The following is a 19,735-nucleotide window of genomic DNA, read 5'->3' on the forward strand; positions in this document are numbered from 1 at the left end:
CATTTAAAGTTCTAATTTCCTTCAAATTAACATGTTCTGCCATTACATTGAAATGCCTACCTACAAGAACAGTCAGAATGTGCTACAAACACTTAACCACCCACGCTAGAATTTTAAATCTACGTTCTCTTTGAATGCTGTTTTGGTTGAATTTTAATGTGGGAGGTGAGATGATTTCAAACTTCACATTTTCTATCATAGTCAAAGGCATAATTTTTCTGACATCTTTTTTTCATTCTGGATAAGAAATTATACTAGCATAATGTTTTTAAATAAAATTTTTCCATGTAATGAACATTTTTTTCTGTTCAATTTATCCAAGCTAAAAAAGCTCAGAAGCATTTACTTATCATAACTGTTAAGAAATTATAGTCATTACACCTACCAGCCATTTTCTTCCACATCATGCTAGAAAAGAAAGAATGCATCACTTTTCTTTAGGAAATCTCTTGTATTTCTCTTTGTACGTCATCAATTGTTTGTGCCTTTGGGCAGCTGAGCAAAACATAGACTGTACCCAACCCAGTTTCTGCCTCCCAGAGCTTGCTTTCTAAAGAGGAAAGTTCTTTTCAATGTACTACAGAGGAAGATTATCTTTCTTGAATGTCACAAGCTCTACAAAATAGAATGTGGATGTTAGAGTTGGCCAGTGGAAGAACAAAAATAATATGTGCAAGGATTAGGCACATATTTGGTTTAAGTTTTACTGCTTGTCATGAAAAGCATGGGTATTTAAGGCTGATAACTACATTAGATCGGACATAAATACATCATCACAGAAACAAATATTTCATCTTATATAATCAAGACCTCAAATCATTGTTTAATTCTTTAGCTATTACATAATTAATATTACAACTTAAGGCAAAAAAAAATTAAAAGACAAAAGCTAGATGATGTTGAATACATTTTAAACTAGATATTTAAAATAGTATGGTATTTAAAAGTCACTTGGCCCTATCATAAAATGGCATTTGAGGTATTTTTTTAAGTGAAAGGAGCTATCAGTAGAAGTAAGGAACCATATTGAATAGCATCATCATCTTTTGTGAGCTTCCTTCTTTTCCATATCTTAGAAATTTGTTGAGTGCATATTATGGGCCAGGCACTGTGCTTAGCACCACCTCTCAGCTCAGTGTGTTCACCAGCCTGTGTGAACAGCAGCTCAGTGTGGCCCAATCTTGTGGTTGCTCAAGAGAAATCTTTTGTGTAAATCAGTCTACTAATTTTGAAATGCTGGCATCCAATTCAAAAGTATGTAGGACATTGTGAAGGCCACATGAAACAGGGTAAATGGCGCCTGGAGCTCACAGACTGCTGTTTTGTGGCCTCTGAATTAAAGCATGATCCTCGTGAAGACACAAGTGCTGCCCAGCAGGATACACATGAGTGAACCATTATCAGTCAATGGCGCCTCAATGTGACATCCTAATGTACTTTTCCCCAGCACTGGCTATTCCCAAGACAATTTCAACTAGGAAGAGCCTGAGAGGAAGAGCATAAAGATAGAGGTCTGTACAGGGCACAGCAGGCCTACTAGAGGATACTCAAAAATGTAGCTACAGATTCAAAAGGAAGATTTCAGCAAGCAACATGGAGCATCTACTATGTACCGTGCACTTTGCTGGGGTGTGCATACTGCAGTGTGACACTTCTATGGAAGAGGGCTGCATTTATGCAAAGAGGTTCGGGAGGGGCTTTGCAATAACCCAGCAGAAGTTAGGATTTGGCCTTCAAGCTGTGGGAAGTGACAGTGGAAATGGAGTCAACAGGTTTAGATACTGAACTGGATTTGAAAGGGGAAATGTCAGAGAACAGTCAGGATTCCAATGGTCCAGGAACACTGGAGGTGAAACAGGTTTGGGAAGATGAATAAGACTTGTTTCCATTTGAGATGAGTCCAATTTCAGATAGGAACTATGCAGGAGGGTAGGGGGTCCGGTTCTTAGGAAAGGGAGCTGGGTGGGGCTGTGCTGGCAGTCACGGGCATCTTGCTAACATAAAGACTGAGAAAAGGGTGTGAAGTGAACAAATGGAGGGAGAAGAGAGCCACATCAAGTCCTCTATGTGTCCTGGCCACTGCCCTCCTCCAGCTGCAAGTGCAGAGAACATGTATGGCCAGCGAGGCTCTCGCACTATGGCCCACACCATCACAGAAGTGCTTACAATATATCCTACAGCCAGTTTTTGTTCATTCACTAATGAACACCCTTTTAAGAATATAAATTGGCATCATAAACCTCTTACAATTAATTCTTGGGAACTCTACGGAATACGTCAGGTAGGTCCCACAAGATCCAAACATCACGATTCAACATAATGTGGCAAGCATGAACCAAGCATAACAAAGTATCAAACACCTGCCAATACTCAAGAAACAGGAATTGATGTTTTCTAGCATCAGAGAGAAAGGTCACTCATGGATACCTCCAGACTCACACCTCATCCGAGTCCATTGCTGTGACGAGACTCAGGGTAAAGCTGAATCGCTGGCCCTATAATGCAGCCCTTTTGGATGTGGTGTTGCAAATTTTAAAACTAACGTTTCAAGAACCCACAAAGAGATTAAATGTGTTACACTTTGATTTTATTTGGAATCATAAGAGAAACATCTTTTAATAAACTCTTAAATCCTTCTCCATTAATGTGATTTAAATAATGAATTTATAAAGATTAAATTGATTTGTTTACATACACTCAACTGGAGAAAAATTATATTCTTTCTGTTTGTTTGTTTACACCATCAAATGCAATCAAGCCAAACAAGATGGTTAACTAAAATGATTACTGAATGCAGCATTAGCTGATGGCTTTAAATTTAGAATGTGTTACTGATGTCAGGGCTGATTAGATTCGTTCTCTATCTAAAACTGATGCTATTAAAAGCTTTGAGCAATTTAGATGTAGTCACTGAAGTAAAATTCCAACAGGGTGAGAGAAATTCTATCAGGACTGATTCTGCAGTGGTGACTTTACATATGCACAGATTGCGGGGGGGGGGGGGGGGGGGGGGGCGGGCTTCAGTGGTGGGTTACAAAGAATAGGGTGCGGGAGGGGTGGTTGGTTGGCATCAATCCCAGAAAAGGTAAAGAACCTTGGAATAGAAAAAGTACTCATCTTCATACAGGGAATCCCAAGTGGCATAAGGACACAACTACTGATCATTTCTGTTTCAGAACTTTCCAAGAAGCAGGCAAAATAAATGAAGGGGAAGCAAGAGGTTAATGTGACATCATGCTTTAGTTACTCCTCTACAAATGAACCCACAGGGAAATCATGGTAGCCAGTGGTGGAACCAACAGTTTTACTAATAAATGAAATGTGTGGTAAAAGCAAGGTTGATATAAACACTGTACGGAATGATGATGTGTCATGAGCACCTCAGAACCTAAAAGCACACTGGTGTGATCAGACCTATCAAATTGCCAGGGAGAGTCTAATGGAGGAATGTCCTTGTGCTCCAAGGAAAGAGTGAGTCCAATCCTGGGGCTCCTGGAGCCAAACTGGGGGAGATGTTGCAGGTAGCGGTGACTTTAGAAAGGTGTGCCACGGGGACAGTATACCATTCCCAATGTCTGTGCCTTTAAGATATTTTATTTCTGGTCCAAATGTCCTAAGACATTTTAAATGGGAAGGAAAGCATTATTTCCCGGACTGGGAAATATTTCCCTGGTTACTTAGATTCTGTTCCTGTCCAGGTGTGCAGAAGAAGGTATCTGTCAGTAGGTCAGATTTAAGCTGGAAGGTTCATCATTATTAATGCAGCTTAGCCATCTCTAGGAAAAAGGCAGCAAATAATTTGGATCCCTCTATGTAGTTCCACCTAACAAAGGAAGAAATAAAGAGAAACACTGTTACTTCGGTTCAGGTGATGGGGGAAAGTTGCCTACAATGTAAATAGGAAGATTTGGTGATGTGAATGCAATCTAAAATATATAGCAGGTGGAGACCTGGCTTTTGAGCAGTGAAGAATTGGCGTCTGACAGGAATCCACTAACCTGTTGATTTTCTCCTTCTGAGAGTGCTCCCCATCATCCACAGCACCCAGCGGGAGCATCATCACACTCTTTTGGATGGAATCCTGGAATATTTTGGCAATCGGTATGGTTGATCCGTCCCGGATCATGTCTGGCTCTGTTCCAAACACTGAAGCACAGGGAAAGAAGGCATTTGAATAAAATAATGACAAGACCATCCCTCATAATCTTCTCAAGTGTAGTGTTGGCTTTATCTTTCCCTTTTTCTTTTTTATTTAATCATTAACTTTGGTGTCTGGGGTAGGTAAGCTTCTTGATAGCATGCAGTTTATATTCTGAAGACAATAGAGTCACGAAGAAAACCATGGTTGCATTCTTTATAATTACCCACTTCAAAAAAAACTTTAAATAAAATTTGTATTTTGAATTGTAGATTTTATAGAAAAGTTGCAAAAATAGTACAGAGAGAGCTCCCATATGTTCCTTACTTTACTTTCTGTAATGTTAACATCTTATGTAATTATCGTACAATCTTAAAGAAAAGGAAGTTAACACTGGAAAAATATTATTAACTAGATTCAGACCTTATCTGAATTTCACCAGTGCTTCCCTTTTTCCATTCCAGGATCCAATCCAGAATCCTGCACTGCGTTTTGTCACTTCTTCTAACTCTCCTCTGGTCTGTGAAACTTTCTCAGTTTCTCCTTGTCTTTCATGACCTTGACTCTTCTTGAAGAGTTCTGATCAGTTGCTTTGTAAAGTGTCTCTTCATTTGGGCTTGTTTGATATCTTCTCATGGTTGGAAGAGGTCATGCACTTCTGGCAAGAGTATTACAAGAAATGTACCTACTTTTATGGTTGCTTCATGAATTAAATATTTGGAAAGTGGGATTTCTTTGGTGGTATAACCAGTATACAAATAAACAGCTGTATTCAACTATCACCTGAATGTTGTGGTGTTTGTGCTTAACTGTCAAGGTATCTCATGAAATAAATGTAATGGATATCCTAGGGTCTAAGGAGTGGTGAGTTCAAGCCTTCCAGGGGAGAGGATAAGTTGTCAGTGATGGATTGGAAATGCAAAATAAAATGAAGACACAAAGGTAATATGCCATGTCTTCTTTATCCACAGACTGGGGTGTGAATGTTAGTAAAGATGCTTCGTTAGAAGAACTTGTTTCACACACAGTAAACCACAAGGTGCCTTATGCATTCCTGCAAGAATATTTCAGGGCTTTACTGTTGACCTTGACATTTCAATCACACATCACTCTTCAGCTGGGATTACATTTACCTTCCTAAGAACTTTTCTTCCTCCTTTCTTGACCAAATTTTACTGGTAAAATACTGCTACAAATGGGAGCAGTAGGAATAATTATGTAGAAAAGTATGGCTCCAAGTCTCAGACCTATCCTCTAATGTTTAATGTCGCTGTCCTTTGTACAGATAACCCTGATCAAGTGTTAGTGCTCCTAGGTGGTGGGGACCTCCAATTCCAGCTGTGCTCTGTTAGGGATGTGGCCTGAGGCCTCACCTGTGAGAGAGTGCCATTAGTCCATAGTGTTTCCCCACCTGGCTTTTTCTGAAAGTCCCCCTGCTTTTTAGAGAGTCCCCTATTTTGCAATTGGCAGCGTCACCTTCCTGCTGCAGAAGCCAAAGAGCCTGGATAGATCTTCTCCCTGCCTGGGCAGCTGGAGCCCAGGGATGTGTCCTGTGCACACCAACAACAGGACCCTGCCCAGGCCTTGGAAGTATATGCAGTCAAAATAGGCACCACCAAAGAAATTCCAAATAAAGCTGTGCTGCCCTCCCTACCTCCAGGGAAGCAGAGTGGCTCTGAAAACATCACTAGCTTCAGAGTCAGATAGGCTGGAATTGAGTTTTTGTGTTTGGTAGTTTTATAAAATGAGCATCCCCAGGAGGCCTCTCTGTGAAAAATCCCAGGTGGCCTGCCAGTGGGGCTGTTTGCATCAGAACTGGACCACATGGAGAGTGGAGATTAAAGACCCAAACCCTGTGAGGATGGATCTGTGGTCAGCCCCCTCCCTAACCACATTAGGCATTTGGAAATTCTTGCAAAGGAGAGGGGCGGTGATGCCAGGCTAAGCTATAAAGGGCGATTGGGGGATGCCCTGCTTTAAATAGTGAGTCTCACTTCCTATTCCCTAACTTCTGCTGACCTAAAAACCCAAACCTCCTTTTGACCAAGATGAACAAATCCTACAGGGCAACCCAGGGTCAGCCTTCTCCATTATATTTTAGCTCCTTCTTTTTTTTTAATAAGGTTTTTTAAAAGATTTTATTTATTTATTCATGAGAGACACAGAGAGGCAGAGACACAGGCAGAGGAAGAAGCAGGCTCCATGCAGGAAGCCTGACGTGGGACTCAATCTCAAGTCTCCAAGATCAGGTACTGGGCCAAAGGCGGCACTAAACCGCTGAGCTACCCAGGCTGCCCAATAAGATTTTTTAAGAGAGAGAGAGAGAGAGAGAGAGAGAGAGAACATGCACCTATGGGAGGGGTAGGGCAGAGGAAGAAAGAAAGGGAGAGAATCTCAAGCAGACTCCCCAGTGAGTGGGGAGCCCAGAGCCTGATACGGGGCTCAATCTCACAACCAAGAGCATGGTGTGAGCCGAAATCAAGAGTCAGTCCTTTAGATGACTGCACCAGCTAAGCGCCCCTAGCTCCTTTATTTTTAACCCCAGATTTCCTTTACTTTCATGCAAATCCAGCTGAGCCTTTTAAAGGGCATTTTTATATGTTGGCCATCATTCCTATAAGTATCAGAGGCTTGCAAGACCATCATTTTGCCCAAAATTCAGGTTTCCAGACATGAACCTGGCTTTGCCACTTCCAGCTGGGTGCCCTTCAGCAAATTCCCTAATCTCTTCCAGACAGACTTTGTCAACTGGGGAGGGCTGTCAGGGGTCAGGAGACAGTATGGATCAAGTGCCCTGGTGGTTAAAAAAAAAAAAAAAAAAAAAGAGCCCTGGAGTGTAGCCGACATTCAGTAACACAGCCAACGGGCAAAGGAGAGCTGAAAGAAAATTCTGACCGTGCCTGCTTTCTCCTCTCCGCTGCCCCACCACACACCACGCTCTGGTCCCACTGTAAACTGGCAACTCCAAGTATCACAAGTCTAACCTGTTTTGATGGCTCTTTTTGCTGCAAGATACTGATTATCTTTAATATTTGCAATCCATGGCTGTAGTCCTAGCATCATAGAAACAGCCATCTGGTTGGAACTATTTCTTTTGGAGAATACGTGTTCAAGATGCTGCTTCACCTGAAAAGGAACATTTTCAGTTGTAAGAGAAAATTTCAAGTTATTCTCTCATGCAGTGAATGTGCAGCAATCTTTCATCAAGAAACTGAAATCCCAGCTCAATAGGTCCAAGTGTTGTGATTTTACCCTCCTCCTCACAGAGGATGGACAGAGTGAGCAGGGGCTCTGGGATTGAGGCCTTCAGCAGGGAGAAAAACCCTGGTCCTACACCCCTTCTACCCAGGGACCCTCCAATCCTCAGCCCTGCGCCCGCCCCATTCTGACCACAGTGTCAGACAATTAATGCGTGGTCATTGTGAAACACAATACAACTTCTCAATTTGGATATCCCTCTTTTCGGGCTTGTCAGGACCTTAATGACTATTTTCGGAACATTAGGCATTTGGAAATTCCTGCAAAGGGGGAGGGGCGGTGATGCCAGGCTAAGCTATAAAGGAGCCTTTTGTCAGCATCCTTCTCTGTCCCCTGGGCTCCAGGCCAATGGCTACCATGGAAATCCTCCCAAGAAAAACTCCTCACACTCTGAAACGTTCCTCTCATTCATTCCTTTGACAAACACTGGATGAATGCCTGTCATGTTGGCAGGAACAGTTCTAGGTGTGAGAACGCAGCTGGGAGCAAGACCAAGGGGGCTGCCCTGATGGAACCCATGTTTTGAGAAATAGAAACGATGCATCCAAAACGGGGGAAGGGAGGGAGAAAAACAGGGACTGAGATAGGGAAGGAGGGCATTTTAAGATGTAATTAGTGCTAAAAAGACAATAAAGAAGGTCAAGGTGTTGTAGAGATTTGGAATGAGGCATTCCTGGAGCTCACTCATTCAGAGCCTTCTTTCTGTTGAACTTGAGGTAAACTGACAACAGGTTGATAATTTAGACACGTAACTCCTTCCAGATAACATTTTCATTAAAACAGCTGCTTTCAGAGTGTTGATTTCAGACAACAAGGGCAAACTAACTATGGGTTTGAGCTTTTCCAGCTCCATGCGGCCATAGGCAGTCAGCTTCTCCATCTGTGTGTAAACCAATCTTGCCTTTATGTCAATTGTTTAATGTAAAAATACTTCCCATCACTCCAACCTCAAATGGTTATTTATCTGACTACTGTAATTGCGTATAATTGCAGAAAGAGATTTTTACCGAACAAAAATTATATTGGTTTCTTGACATCTGTTCCAGTTATATTGGGGGGAAAATGATACTTCAGCACTAACAACTGAATAGCTCACTACACTGTGGGATGTGACGCTCAGAAATGGTGCCGTAGGAAGAACAATGCGCATTTGTTACCTGTTTTTCCACCACAGATGTATTCATGTGAGGGACCAGACGGATTGAAAATTTCCCTATAACTTGGCCAGGGATGACTGTCTTAGCTCCGGGCTCATCAAACGCACCCTCAATCCCATGGATTGAAAGAGACGGGTATCTCCATAGGTGCATTAGAATTTCCTCCTGAATTAAAATAAAATTATTTTACTATACAAAAGAATGTTTGATTAAAACTCTTTGAATTGTATTGCTTGTATCACCGACTCCTATACATCTCTGCCACCGTTCATGACAAGTTAATTATCACCTTCCTTAGACACGCCTGGACCGATAACACAGGCAGTCTTTCCCCTCCGGCCCTGAGACCCTCTGCTGTCCCCTCCCCACCTCCAACCAACCTGTTCCACTGATGCAGGCCCCTCTTCACCCAAGCTCTGAAGTTAATAGATGGCAAAGGAGCTTTCAGAATTTGGGGCTTGATTATAAATTTCTATCCCCAATCACTACGACACTCAGTTGCATGGTAAATGCATTTTCTTTTTCAGAAGGCTGCAAAGAACTCTGCTTATGGTCCGGGGGAAGGGATACACTTCCCCATAATAAACTCCACTGCCTCTGTTCCACCTGGTTCTCCCTCTCCTGGCAGCCCTGTCCAGAACCAGCCACAACCATCCTTCACCATAGCAGGCAAAGGTTGTAAAAACAAGAAGAAGAAGGAGAAAGAAAACATCCAAATTTGCCAGAAATGAATGGCTTTGGGCTGTGGTTTCCTGACTACCCTGAGGCAGTGATGTAGCAATGTACAGATTAGTCCCTAAGGCTCTTAATTCTATTAAAATGAACAATTAGGGGTTTGGGGCTGGAATAATCTCAGATTGTTCTCAGCCTTTAAGGAGATAGGAAGCAGAGATAGCTGGGATTGAGTCTAAGAAACCCCGGAAAACGTGTCTGTGAAATGTGGGATTGCCCCAAGGCTATGCACCTGAGGCCAGTTGGACCCCAGATAAAGTCTGGGTTGCTCTAGACCTGAGGGAAATAAGTGGCTGTGAAAGGACAAATCTGCCTCAGAATTCACATCTGCTTTCAGTTCTGAAATGTGCAGATGAGCCTCCCACAGTAAATCAGGAACTGGAAAAATAGAATTTATTACTGCCTTTCCTCTTTCACATTAGCCATCAACCTGGGACCATACCTTGGTGTCAAACAGAAATCTCTCAACCCGGCTACTGTTCCGGTATTCTTCTAGGTCCAGATCTATGGCTTTGTACAGTTTTCTCTCCTCTTCAGTAAGAGGAGCCACTTGGTCATAGATTCCAGGGATCAGAATATGACCGGATGAGTCCACAAGGCTCCCTGCAACCAAAGCCAGGTAGAAGGTAAGAGTGAGTGGATGTTCTGGGCCTGGAGCAGGACCAGGGGCCACAGTGGGCCTCGTGACTGGCCCTGGTCCCCCTGGCGGAGCCACTGGCACCACTCACATCTCCAGGGGGATGGCTGGAGGACGCAGCTGGTCCCACACACAGGCTGAGGCTGAGGCAGATCCATTTTACTGTCCACCTCATCAACGGAGAGATGGAAACACAAGGTCATAGGTGATGGCTTACCTGCATTACACCAGTTCTCAATTACACCTTCTGTATCACAAATCAGGTTCTTTCTGAAATTTTGCTTTATCCTGAGTTAAGATGCAATGTATGTTCACTATTAAAAATCTTAAATACGTATGTATAGGTCTATACAGACATTCCTGAGGAACCAAAAATCCTCATTCCTTCTCAGCTTCTCTCCCCTACACACTATCATAGGATAGAGACTCACCTTTGATCAAAAGCATAATACCTTGAGGTCTAGTCTAGGAGGCCTACATCATGACCACAAATGCCTTCAGAGTGAATAAGCAGATATTCTAGTCTGTTATTTAGGAAGGAGTTTGGGGATTAATAGAAGTGGGGGTGAAATCATCAAATATCTACGGAGGAAGTAGAAGCAGAGGTTTAGTGAACATTGCTCACTACCTTCAGAACATACTTATCAAAGTAGCAGAGACTAGCAGAAATGGTGAAAAATGTATCCAGGGCATCTAAATTCATCCTCAGGCCACCTGGGGCCTTTCATTCAAGTAAAGACACTTCATAAAAAATATGCTCCACATTCTTTTATTTTTTTTAAGATTTTACTTATTTACTCATGACAGATACAGAGAGAGGCAGAGAGACATAGGCAGAGGGAGAAGCAGGCTCCCTGCGGGGAGCCCGATGTAGGACTCGGTCCCAGGGCCCTGAGATCATGACCTGAGCCGAAGGCAGACACTCAACCACTGAGCCACCCAGGTGCCCTATGCTCCACATTCTTAATGGGACTATAACTTGACAATGTCAAAAAACCATCATGAACCACCATGTTTTCAAATCTTGGTCTCACAGAGGACAATTACAAAGCCCCGGGTCGCAGGCTCTGGGAGAATCCAGCTGTCCCCCTCATTACTGGTACCTGCTGTGGTCAAGCCACCTGATGAACCCTGGGGACCTGGCCATTCCTGAAGACCCCACTTTCATCAGCAACAGCGCCATCTCTTGGTGCACAGGCTAAATGACAAATGTGACTCTCCCTGGGCTGACCAGTAGGTAATTTGGCTCTCCGTGTAGACACAACAGGATCCAAAGTAACCACCCTTCCAGAACCAACAGGAATGGCAGTATATACTGGGTGTCCCAGAACTTTGAGATGATCCCAGAAAGCAAAACCTCAGTTTTGAGGTGCTGAGGCAGCAAAATGAGAAGGGAAGTTTTCACTGTTCTGGCTTAAACATGACCTCCCTAGCCCCTACCCCTGCCCCTGCATAAATCAGCCAAAAGTCTACAACCACACTGTGCAGGTACAAGCCTCCCTGCAGTACTGAACTGTGGAATTCTCTGCATTTAGCCCAAACAAGTGTAGAATGTAGTAAATAGAAGGTATAAACCCATTGTAAAATTCAAGTAAAAAAATAAGTTGGGTGCCAATGGCTGGGCCTGGCTGTCAGTGCTTTGCAGTCCACCCTCCGTGCCCTCAGCAAAATCCAAACCAAACATAAAAGCGCCACCAGTAATACCATCACTGAGTGTTCCCTCAAGTGCCTGTCCCTCGACTTCTGCTGACATTCTCAGATGCGAGAACAGAGCTGCAAACGTGGGTGAGACGCAGCCCCTGCTGGTGACGCGGCTGGAACAGACCCATGGTAAAGAAACAGCTGGGGGTCTGCAAGCAGGGGCAGGGGCACGGGAAAGCCAGCGCAGCAGCATGGCTGGGCCCCAGAGGTGGTGTGGGAGGGTCTGTGCAGCCTTGGCAGTGGGAAGAGAGTGTTGGGAGGGTCAAGGTTGGCAACCAGTAAGACCTGAAATACTTTGGCAGCCAGGATGCTCAGCTTCCATGTCCCGACCCAGGACTAGACATTTTCTCTATCATTCCAGCTGGCCCTGCAGGTATTGCCGTGGGGGGTGGGGGGTGGGGGGCAGAGGTCGTTAGCAAGTGAAGCTGGGGTCTGAGCAGAGTGGCCTTTCTACACACTCACTGCACCTCTCCAGCACAACTGGCCCGGCTGGGGCTCAGGATGGAGTCGCATCAGGATCCTGTCTCCTTAGGGCGCAGGGCAGCCCTCCCAGTTGCGGGCTGCAAAGAGTGCCAGCAGATGCGTGTCCCCAGAGCAGAGGAGAGCACATCCTCCTCTCCCTGCCCCTTCCACCCGCCAGCAGGGGTTGCTCCAGGGAGGGCTGCGAGAGGTCACTGCAGGACCCGGTGGTGGGAAAGCGCCCAGCGTGCTGGCCAGGCCTCTGCCTTACACGCCCTGTTCTTGCTACTTCTTTGCCAGGGTTTTTCAACACTGAATGCATTCCCAAAAAAACAGGATGTTGCTGAAGGAGTTCATCTCCCCACCCCCCTCCTCATTTCCCACTTGAAATTATGATCCCCTGAACCAGGCCACTGCTGCCACCGCCTCCCCCTCCCCCTCCCTCTCCCCCTCCTCCTCGGCCAGGAGCCCAGCCCGGAAATGCACAGGAGGCCCAGAGGGTGGTGCCTTTGAAAACTGCACACAGGAAGCAAATGTAATCCTGATCCCAGGAGTCCTCTCAGAATTTAACATTTTAATACTATGGTGTAGTTTGTGCTTAGAAGAGTGCCCTGGGCCCAGTGATCTTTGGGGCCATCAAAGCAGGCCCAAATCCTGCTTTGTGGATTTTAGGAGCATTCAGGGAAGGTGAATGTCCTCAAAGAGAAAAGCCCAGGAGCTGAGGGCTCTGTGCAAACTGGGTATCTGCACCCCCACCATCACCCTTCACTGTGTCTCCCGGTTGGAGACTCCCGCGCCTTTCACACGGTTGGCACTCAATAAACACGTATAACCTATTAGTGACCCTGGCTATCAGGATCTACAGATGAGGAATAGGGGACAGAGAGATTGGGAAGTTGCACAAGGTCGCACAGCAGCAGGAGGCTCCCTGACTAATGTTTAGGGCACCTGCCAGTATGCAGGAGGAGGACCCGACAGGCCCAGCTCTCCCAGGACATCCTAACCTGCAGTGGCCCTGATGGAAGGCACAGGAGCCAAGACGCTACTGCCTGTCATCAGTGCTGAAGCTCAACCCCATGCCCTTAGGTCTTTGTACAAAGCATATGAAAGCCACATAGATGATCCATTCCAGAATCACTTTGTTATGGATTATTTGATTTGTCTCAAAAATTAAAGAAAGTGAAACCATATGCTTTTCATTCTGTTCATGATTCCAATCTGATTTTTCCTAGCAGAGCCATATGCATTTGCAGGACTAAGTGGAATTCCATGCCTGGGTGAAACCGTACCATCTAAGAGAATGTAACGCAGCAATCATTATTGGGGGGAAATTGAAATGTACCATAAACATCTGATGATGCCATTCCTAGGGAAGAGAAAATTAGTTCTGATAAAACAGAAACATAACCCTTTCCCTCCTCCTCCTCAAAATATTGAGTTGTATGCTATCTGAATTCTTTTGGAAACATTTTAAACACTTTGAAGGAAAATGGATTGTTTTATTCCATTTGAAATTGTCCAGTATGGGAAATATTGCCCAAGAATTATATTTTAGGAAAACTAGAAGGCCACAAAGGAAGAAATTGATGGTAGATAAGTAGATGGAAAGAATAGGCAGATGGGAGATAAATGAAAGATAGATTGCAGAGTTAGATCACACGACAGGTAGACACACAGATTTCATTATTCACTTTGGAGAATGAAGGAGCACAAAGCTCTACAACTAAAGATGGTTCTGAAGACCCTGAGGACAGCTCCCAACAGGTGGCCCAGTTGCCCCGTCAGAGACTGCCAAGGCCAAAGGGATGCAAGCGAGTGGGGCAGAGGTAAAGCTGTGTCAACATAGAAAGACAAGAGACTTTTGCTAATAGATGCCCTTTTTTGGCACTGTCTGCCCCAAAGGGGCACGTGGTAAAATTTGCATAAAGGTACCCTTTATGCCAAGGAGACAGATCCAAGTATTGTGGGGCTGAAGCTTCCCTGAGAACCTTTAAAAAAAAAAAAAAAAAAAAGAACACCAAATGATGAACATAAAAGTGCAGGGTCCCTGCCAGGACTGTAAAAGGGACTCCAAGTGAGGCTCCCGAAGACTCAGCTTCCTTCACTCCTGGGATCCAGCCTAAATGCGAGCAAGAGCTACAAGATGAATCGAGGTGGTCAGGGTGGGCAAACTGGCTCTCTAGAAAAGCATACACGTACACATGACTTCTGCCTGTGAACTCCGGTCACACCACAGAAGGTGAGGAGCAGAGACGAGCAAACCAATGGCCTCTCTGTGCCACTTGAGGCCACAGAACTGGAAACAGAAGCCAAATGGTTCTGGAGCCTTTGCTTCAGATGCTTCCTCCAGATGCTTCTCCAGAGGACTCTCTCTGCCCCTGAGTATGGCCAGATCACAATACCCAGTAAAAGAAAATGGGGTGGACTGAGGAAGAGCTTCAGTCCATCAGCAAACGTAATGTGGACCTAATAAACCTAAGGAACATTTAGCCAAAGGAGGGAAAGCTAAGACTATGATTTTTCTTCTACTCCACCCTTATTCAGAACTGGCTTGGAGGCCAAGGGAAGAGAGTGGCATGGAGTCAAACAGAAATGCATTCTAGTAGGTTCCATGACACTTAAAAAGTGAAATGAAGGGGCACCTGGGTGGTTCAGTTAGTTAAGCCATCCGAATTGTGGTTTCAGCTCAGGTCATGATCTCAGGGTCAAGAGATGGAGCCCCAAGCCCATGTCAGGCTCTACACTCAGCAGGGAGTCTGCTTGAGATCCTCTCTCCCTCTTCCTCTGCCTCTATCCCAACCCTCAAATAAATAAATAAATCTTTTTTTTTTTTAAGTGAAATGAAATAAGACATTACCAAGAAGAGCAACCAAGTCAGCCATTGGTTCATGGAGGATACCACCAAAGGTTCCTGAATGAAAGTCTTGATCTCGGCACTTCACCTATAGGACAGGAGAAAGAAAAGGCAGGCACTTACCTCTGTGGTTGCTCTGGTGATAGCGTTCACGTGGTGGCGCACAGCCCCATGCACTGTCCCCCAGGACTGGGTGGGTGCCTCCCAGTCACACGAGTTTGAGCATCTACTCCTCCCATGTCTTCAGTCTCATTCTTTCCTGAATCCCCAAAACTGATTTCTGTACCCATTTGTTCCTCTAAGACAGCACTGCTGGGGCCAGCAGTCCCCTCTCTGAGTGGTCCAGGTAGCCCATCCTCTGTCACTCAACCCTCCTCCCAGAAACCATCTTCTCTTTATTCTTTTCTTATAATTCTATTGGTGTCTCCACTTGTCTCCACTCTCCCAGCCTCCCACCCCAGAGCTCAGGCCCTGGCTCATTCTTCCTCTACACACAGAACTTCAAGAACTGCCTCCCTGGATTTCAGTTACTGTCTCCACACCACACACACTCATCCCTGTAGGGCTGACCTTTCACCTACTCACTTGACCTAAAGATTTTGGCTGCTGGCGGTGCATAATACTTTGCTATGCTCCCAATGTCTGAAATTCAATGGATGTAGGAGGGAATTCAGCATCTTCTCCTATGATTACTCCCTACCAGCCGGCCCACTTCCAAAATAAGAAATGACCCCAGTCCTATAAATCTGTCACCTTAAAATGATCTTTGACTTCTGTGCACACCTTATCCAGTACACTACCAATTCCTAACGAGTTTTGTTTAAATTGTCCCTTTGGTTCCTTCCTTCTGTCTTTCCTCCTGGCTGGTCCCCCACCAGCTCCAGGCCATCTCTAAAGCACTGCCAGATGGATCGCCTGTTCAGTCACTTCAGCTTAAGACCTTTGTTTCACTGGGCGGTCATACTAACTAAAGCACTTTGGGGTTTGCAGAGCCCCGCCTCTGAAACCTTAAGCTGCCTTATCCCACCTTCTACTCCCAACTTCATCCCCCTTCACCCATTCTCTTGTCACTTCCTGCACCCCACCTGCTCTTGGCCTCACTTGACCCATCCCAAATTCCCCCCATGTTGTCCTCCTGTCTCCCCTGACCCCACATTGTTCATTGCTTCAACCTGTCTGTGTCAGTACTGTGCTTCACGTTTTCCTACTTCTTCCCTCACTTCCCATAGAATGACCTCAGTCAACCCTGCAGCAACCCCGCCTGCTTGTCCATCTCTGGCTACTGAGCATAGCTGCTAAGGATCACCCAACTGCATAGACACGGGGACTCTACACCCTGAATCCCGCCTGACACTTGATCGTGCTCCAATCTGCCCTCCCACCCATTCTGCATGGAGACCACTTCCAGCAATCGCTCCTCGGCAGGTAAGCAAACTTCCTACTCAGTGGAACACCCAGAGGCCAACTACAGCAAGACAGACGAATGTTCTGGAAGTCTTCTCTCTGCAAAGCCATTGTGCACCTGCACAGAAGAGGCTCGGGAAGAAGCACCCCTGCTCCTCCCGCAACTATCTGTGCATCTAGAGCTCCTCCCCAGGGCACCACAGCCCAGCCCCTGACCAGGCAGTCTCCTCACCCCCATGCACTGCTCTTTTCACCCCCAAACTCCACAGCCATGCCTCCTCAGCCTTCTGGTGTTTGAGTCACAGATCCCTGAATCCTAGAACGGCCCCTGGGTGTGGGAAGCTTCTGGAATCCCCCAGTCCCGAGACCTGTGGGCCCCAGGGCCATGTCTCCAGGTCAGAACTCTGCTCTCCCAAAAGCTTTCTCTCTTCCTGCCGAGATCCCAGGATGGACTCCTCCCTCCACCTTACTGGGGCTTGCAAATACCTCCACCCTGAAGTAACTATTCCCTCGAGTCCCGTAAGTGAGGGCTGGCTTCCTTTGGGTGAGCCACAGGTTATCTGAAATTACGATGTAGTCTACACTGGAAAAGAACCGATCCTTTTCCTTTCTGACCAGTTCCTCCAGGGCAACAGAACCAGCTTCTTCCATCCCTTCAATGATGAATTTGATATTCACAGGGAGATCCTGAATCAAATGAACAACAGGACAAACCATTCTGTCAGAAAAATTGCACGACTTGCCCATTCATCTTTTTCAGATCCAGAATTAGTTTGCATGTGACATAAATACATTAATTATTACACACATTCAATGTACAGGTTGTCCACATTCCCCACAGCTCCGTTCACAGCAAAGGAGTTATAACCAAGACTGTGAAGGAGAATACAAGGGAAGACCCAGTGTCTGGCCTCCAGCATGACCCTGCTGGATTCCATGTGGACCCTAAAGGATGATTCCAGGGAAGAATTCCTGCAGGAAAAGCCATACCCACGCTGCGAAGCTCTGCTGGGCCTCCTCGGAGACAGACGCTTTCCTCCTTCTCCCCAGAAGGAACCTTTCGAGAAAGGTTATTCAATTACAAATCTCTTTTCTGTCCTCATAATTCTGAGTATGATGAATGAGAGCTCTTTCCTTTGAAAGACTGTCTAATGTTTAAGCCCCAGGATAATTTTTATTTCAAGTATCTGTTATTTTTCAGCTTTGAGTTCTATCTGCCTTTTAACTTATTCAAAGCTTTGATCTTACAGCAAAATGGAACTTGAGTTTTTCCTCTGGTTAATATTAGGGCACAGAATAGCTCCTTTAAAATTTTTACAATGTGCCTTTCCCCCATTTGGTTTTGATCTTTTTGTATCTTTATAATTTATAACTTCATATCTTTGAGAGGGAAGGTCAAAGTCTTCCTGGAGCATAAAACACACACAGGAGAACTCTAGAAGTAATTCTATTCAGATAAACGATAGCACAAACATACTAATTAGTTTTAATGAGTGGGATTGACTCACCAAAGATTAACAAAGGCAGGATGAGTGGAGGATTATATATTAGAAAGTAAGTGACCTTCGGTCATTCAGTTGGTTAAGGACATTTTGGGATAATGATTTGTTCAAATGTATCCCTTGCACACATTTATTTCTATGTGTCTTAAGAAGTGAAGCTAAAGTTCTGATATATTAATATTTGAAAGCTCTATTTAACATTTAACTAGAAAACAATTGCTGAGAAGTAGTTGGAAAGCTTAAAAATTTTCTGGTAAAATGTGATTAATGAAATACACACCAGTAACCACTATGTGTTGGGGGAGGAAGACAGACCAACTGCCAGGCCTCAGTTTTGGTGTCTTCTCTGTCACTGACATACAAGGGACCTGGTACAAGTCATTTTACCTCTTGGCCACTCACCTCCCTATCTATGCAATATGGGTATTAATAAGTGTCTGCCTCTTGGTTAACTAACCCAGTGGTGTGAGGTGTATTCAAGTGCTCAGTTAGCAACACAGGAGAAGAGGGGAAGATGGAAGAACAGTGGGCACCAGAAAAGAAGAAGCCCACCCACATAAAGAGCCTCGCACTCACAGGCACTGGGGTTCCTCTATGTGTTACCTTACCTACTCCATGCCAGGTTCCTGAGGCAGAAATAACTATTCCTAGTTCACAGATTAGGTTAATGAGGCTCAGAGAGATCAACTGATTTGTCTGACAGCAGTGAACATTTCTTATGCTTTGTTTGTGATTATGTACATTTCAGAGTGGAAAGTTAAAAAGCAAAGCAGATTTTGGCCTTTATATGGGAACTTTCTTATAAATATTGCTTGCTTCCTTGGAAGGAAGGAAGGAAGGAAGGAAGGAAGGAAGGAAGGAAGGAAGGAAGGGAAGAAATGGAGAGAGAGGAGGGAGGGAGGAGGAATAGAAGGAGAGAAGGAAGTTGTCGTCATCTTCATCGTTGTCATCATCATCATTGTCATTGCCATCACCTTCACTGTCATTATGATCACCATGATTGCCATCATAGTCATTGTCATCACCTTCATTGACATTGTTGTCATTCTCATCATCCTAGTCATCATCACTGTCATGATTGTCATTGTCCTCATCATCACTGTCATAATTATCACCATCATCATTGTTGTTGTCACCACTGCCCTCACCATCATTGTCAACATCATCATCATCATTATGGTTTTTGTCCTCATCACCATCATTATCATTGCCGACATCATCATCCTTCATATTGTCATTGTCATCATCATCATCCTCACCTCCATTGTCAATACCATCGTCATTATCCATCACTTTTATTGTCACCATCATCATTGTCATCACTGTCATCATCATCACCTTCACTACCAACATCGTCATTATCATCATTCTCCTCACAGTCACTGTTGTTGACATCATCCCTTCCCAAACATGGCTGGTTCCCTACCTCCTCCAGGGCTCTGAAGGTGCTCACAGCATTAATCCATGCTAAAACAGGGCCTTTGTTGTCTGTTGCTCCTCGTCCATAAAGTTTTCCTTTAAAAATGAGGGAAGAATTTTTAGAAAAGCACAGATACCTCTGCCAAGTTGAGTGAGTTAAAAACAAAGGTTGTTTTATGGAAATCATTTTAATAGTGCTTCCTATTTTTCCAGGCACAAATCTTGCTCCAAGGTCACAAAGTCTGATTTCTTATGTACAAACAGTATGGCCATCAGCTAATCAGATAATATAAACTAATTTGAAATATGCATATCCCTTTGGCCTTACCAGGAATTAGTTATTTTATCCAAGTTCGTTGAAACAGACCTGAGGATTTATTGCAGGATGTCATGTAACATAGCCTCTCTCATTTCAAGATTTTATAATTAGTGGAAGAATGAAAAAAAGGGTATGAGTGTATCTCCATTAACCTT

At 44.6% G+C, this 19,735-nt stretch overlaps 1 protein-coding gene and 2 long non-coding RNA genes across 4 annotated transcripts in view; 2 read left to right on the forward strand and 1 right to left on the reverse strand.

Moving 5' to 3' along the window:
* LOC144302470 (uncharacterized) overlaps positions 1-4,920 on the forward strand; it is a 9,242-nt gene extending 4,322 nt beyond the window's left edge. Inside the window, exon 2 of the long non-coding RNA XR_013369389.1 lies at positions 1-4,920. This exon is cut by the window's left edge and continues 293 nt beyond it. This is a non-coding gene — a long non-coding RNA (uncharacterized LOC144302470).
* Positions 1-19,735, forward strand: part of LOC144302448 (uncharacterized) — a 30,480-nt gene that overhangs the window by 5,227 nt on the left and 5,518 nt on the right. The window contains exons 2-4 of the long non-coding RNA XR_013369322.1: positions 14,919-15,047; positions 16,166-16,361; positions 17,182-17,409. This is a non-coding gene — a long non-coding RNA (uncharacterized LOC144302448). The remainder of the gene's footprint in view (positions 1-14,918; positions 15,048-16,165; positions 16,362-17,181; positions 17,410-19,735) is intronic.
* CNDP1 (carnosine dipeptidase 1) overlaps positions 2,566-19,735 on the reverse strand; it is a 36,178-nt gene continuing 19,008 nt past the window's right edge. For both annotated transcript variants that reach the window (XM_077879295.1, XM_077879375.1), the window contains exons 5-12: positions 19,269-19,357; positions 16,827-17,027; positions 14,940-15,024; positions 9,728-9,888; positions 8,554-8,718; positions 7,123-7,264; positions 3,999-4,146; positions 2,566-3,823 (exon numbers count right to left, since the gene is read on the reverse strand). In XM_077879295.1, the coding sequence (XP_077735421.1) occupies positions 3,757-3,823; positions 3,999-4,146; positions 7,123-7,264; positions 8,554-8,718; positions 9,728-9,888; positions 14,940-15,024; positions 16,827-17,027; positions 19,269-19,357 (1,058 nt within the window). In that variant the 3' untranslated portion in view covers positions 2,566-3,756. The remainder of the gene's footprint in view (positions 3,824-3,998; positions 4,147-7,122; positions 7,265-8,553; positions 8,719-9,727; positions 9,889-14,939; positions 15,025-16,826; positions 17,028-19,268; positions 19,358-19,735) is intronic.

The sequence above is a fragment of the Canis aureus genome, chromosome 1 (assembly GCF_053574225.1).
Source record: "Canis aureus isolate CA01 chromosome 1, VMU_Caureus_v.1.0, whole genome shotgun sequence".
Taxonomy (NCBI): domain Eukaryota; kingdom Metazoa; phylum Chordata; class Mammalia; order Carnivora; family Canidae; genus Canis; species Canis aureus.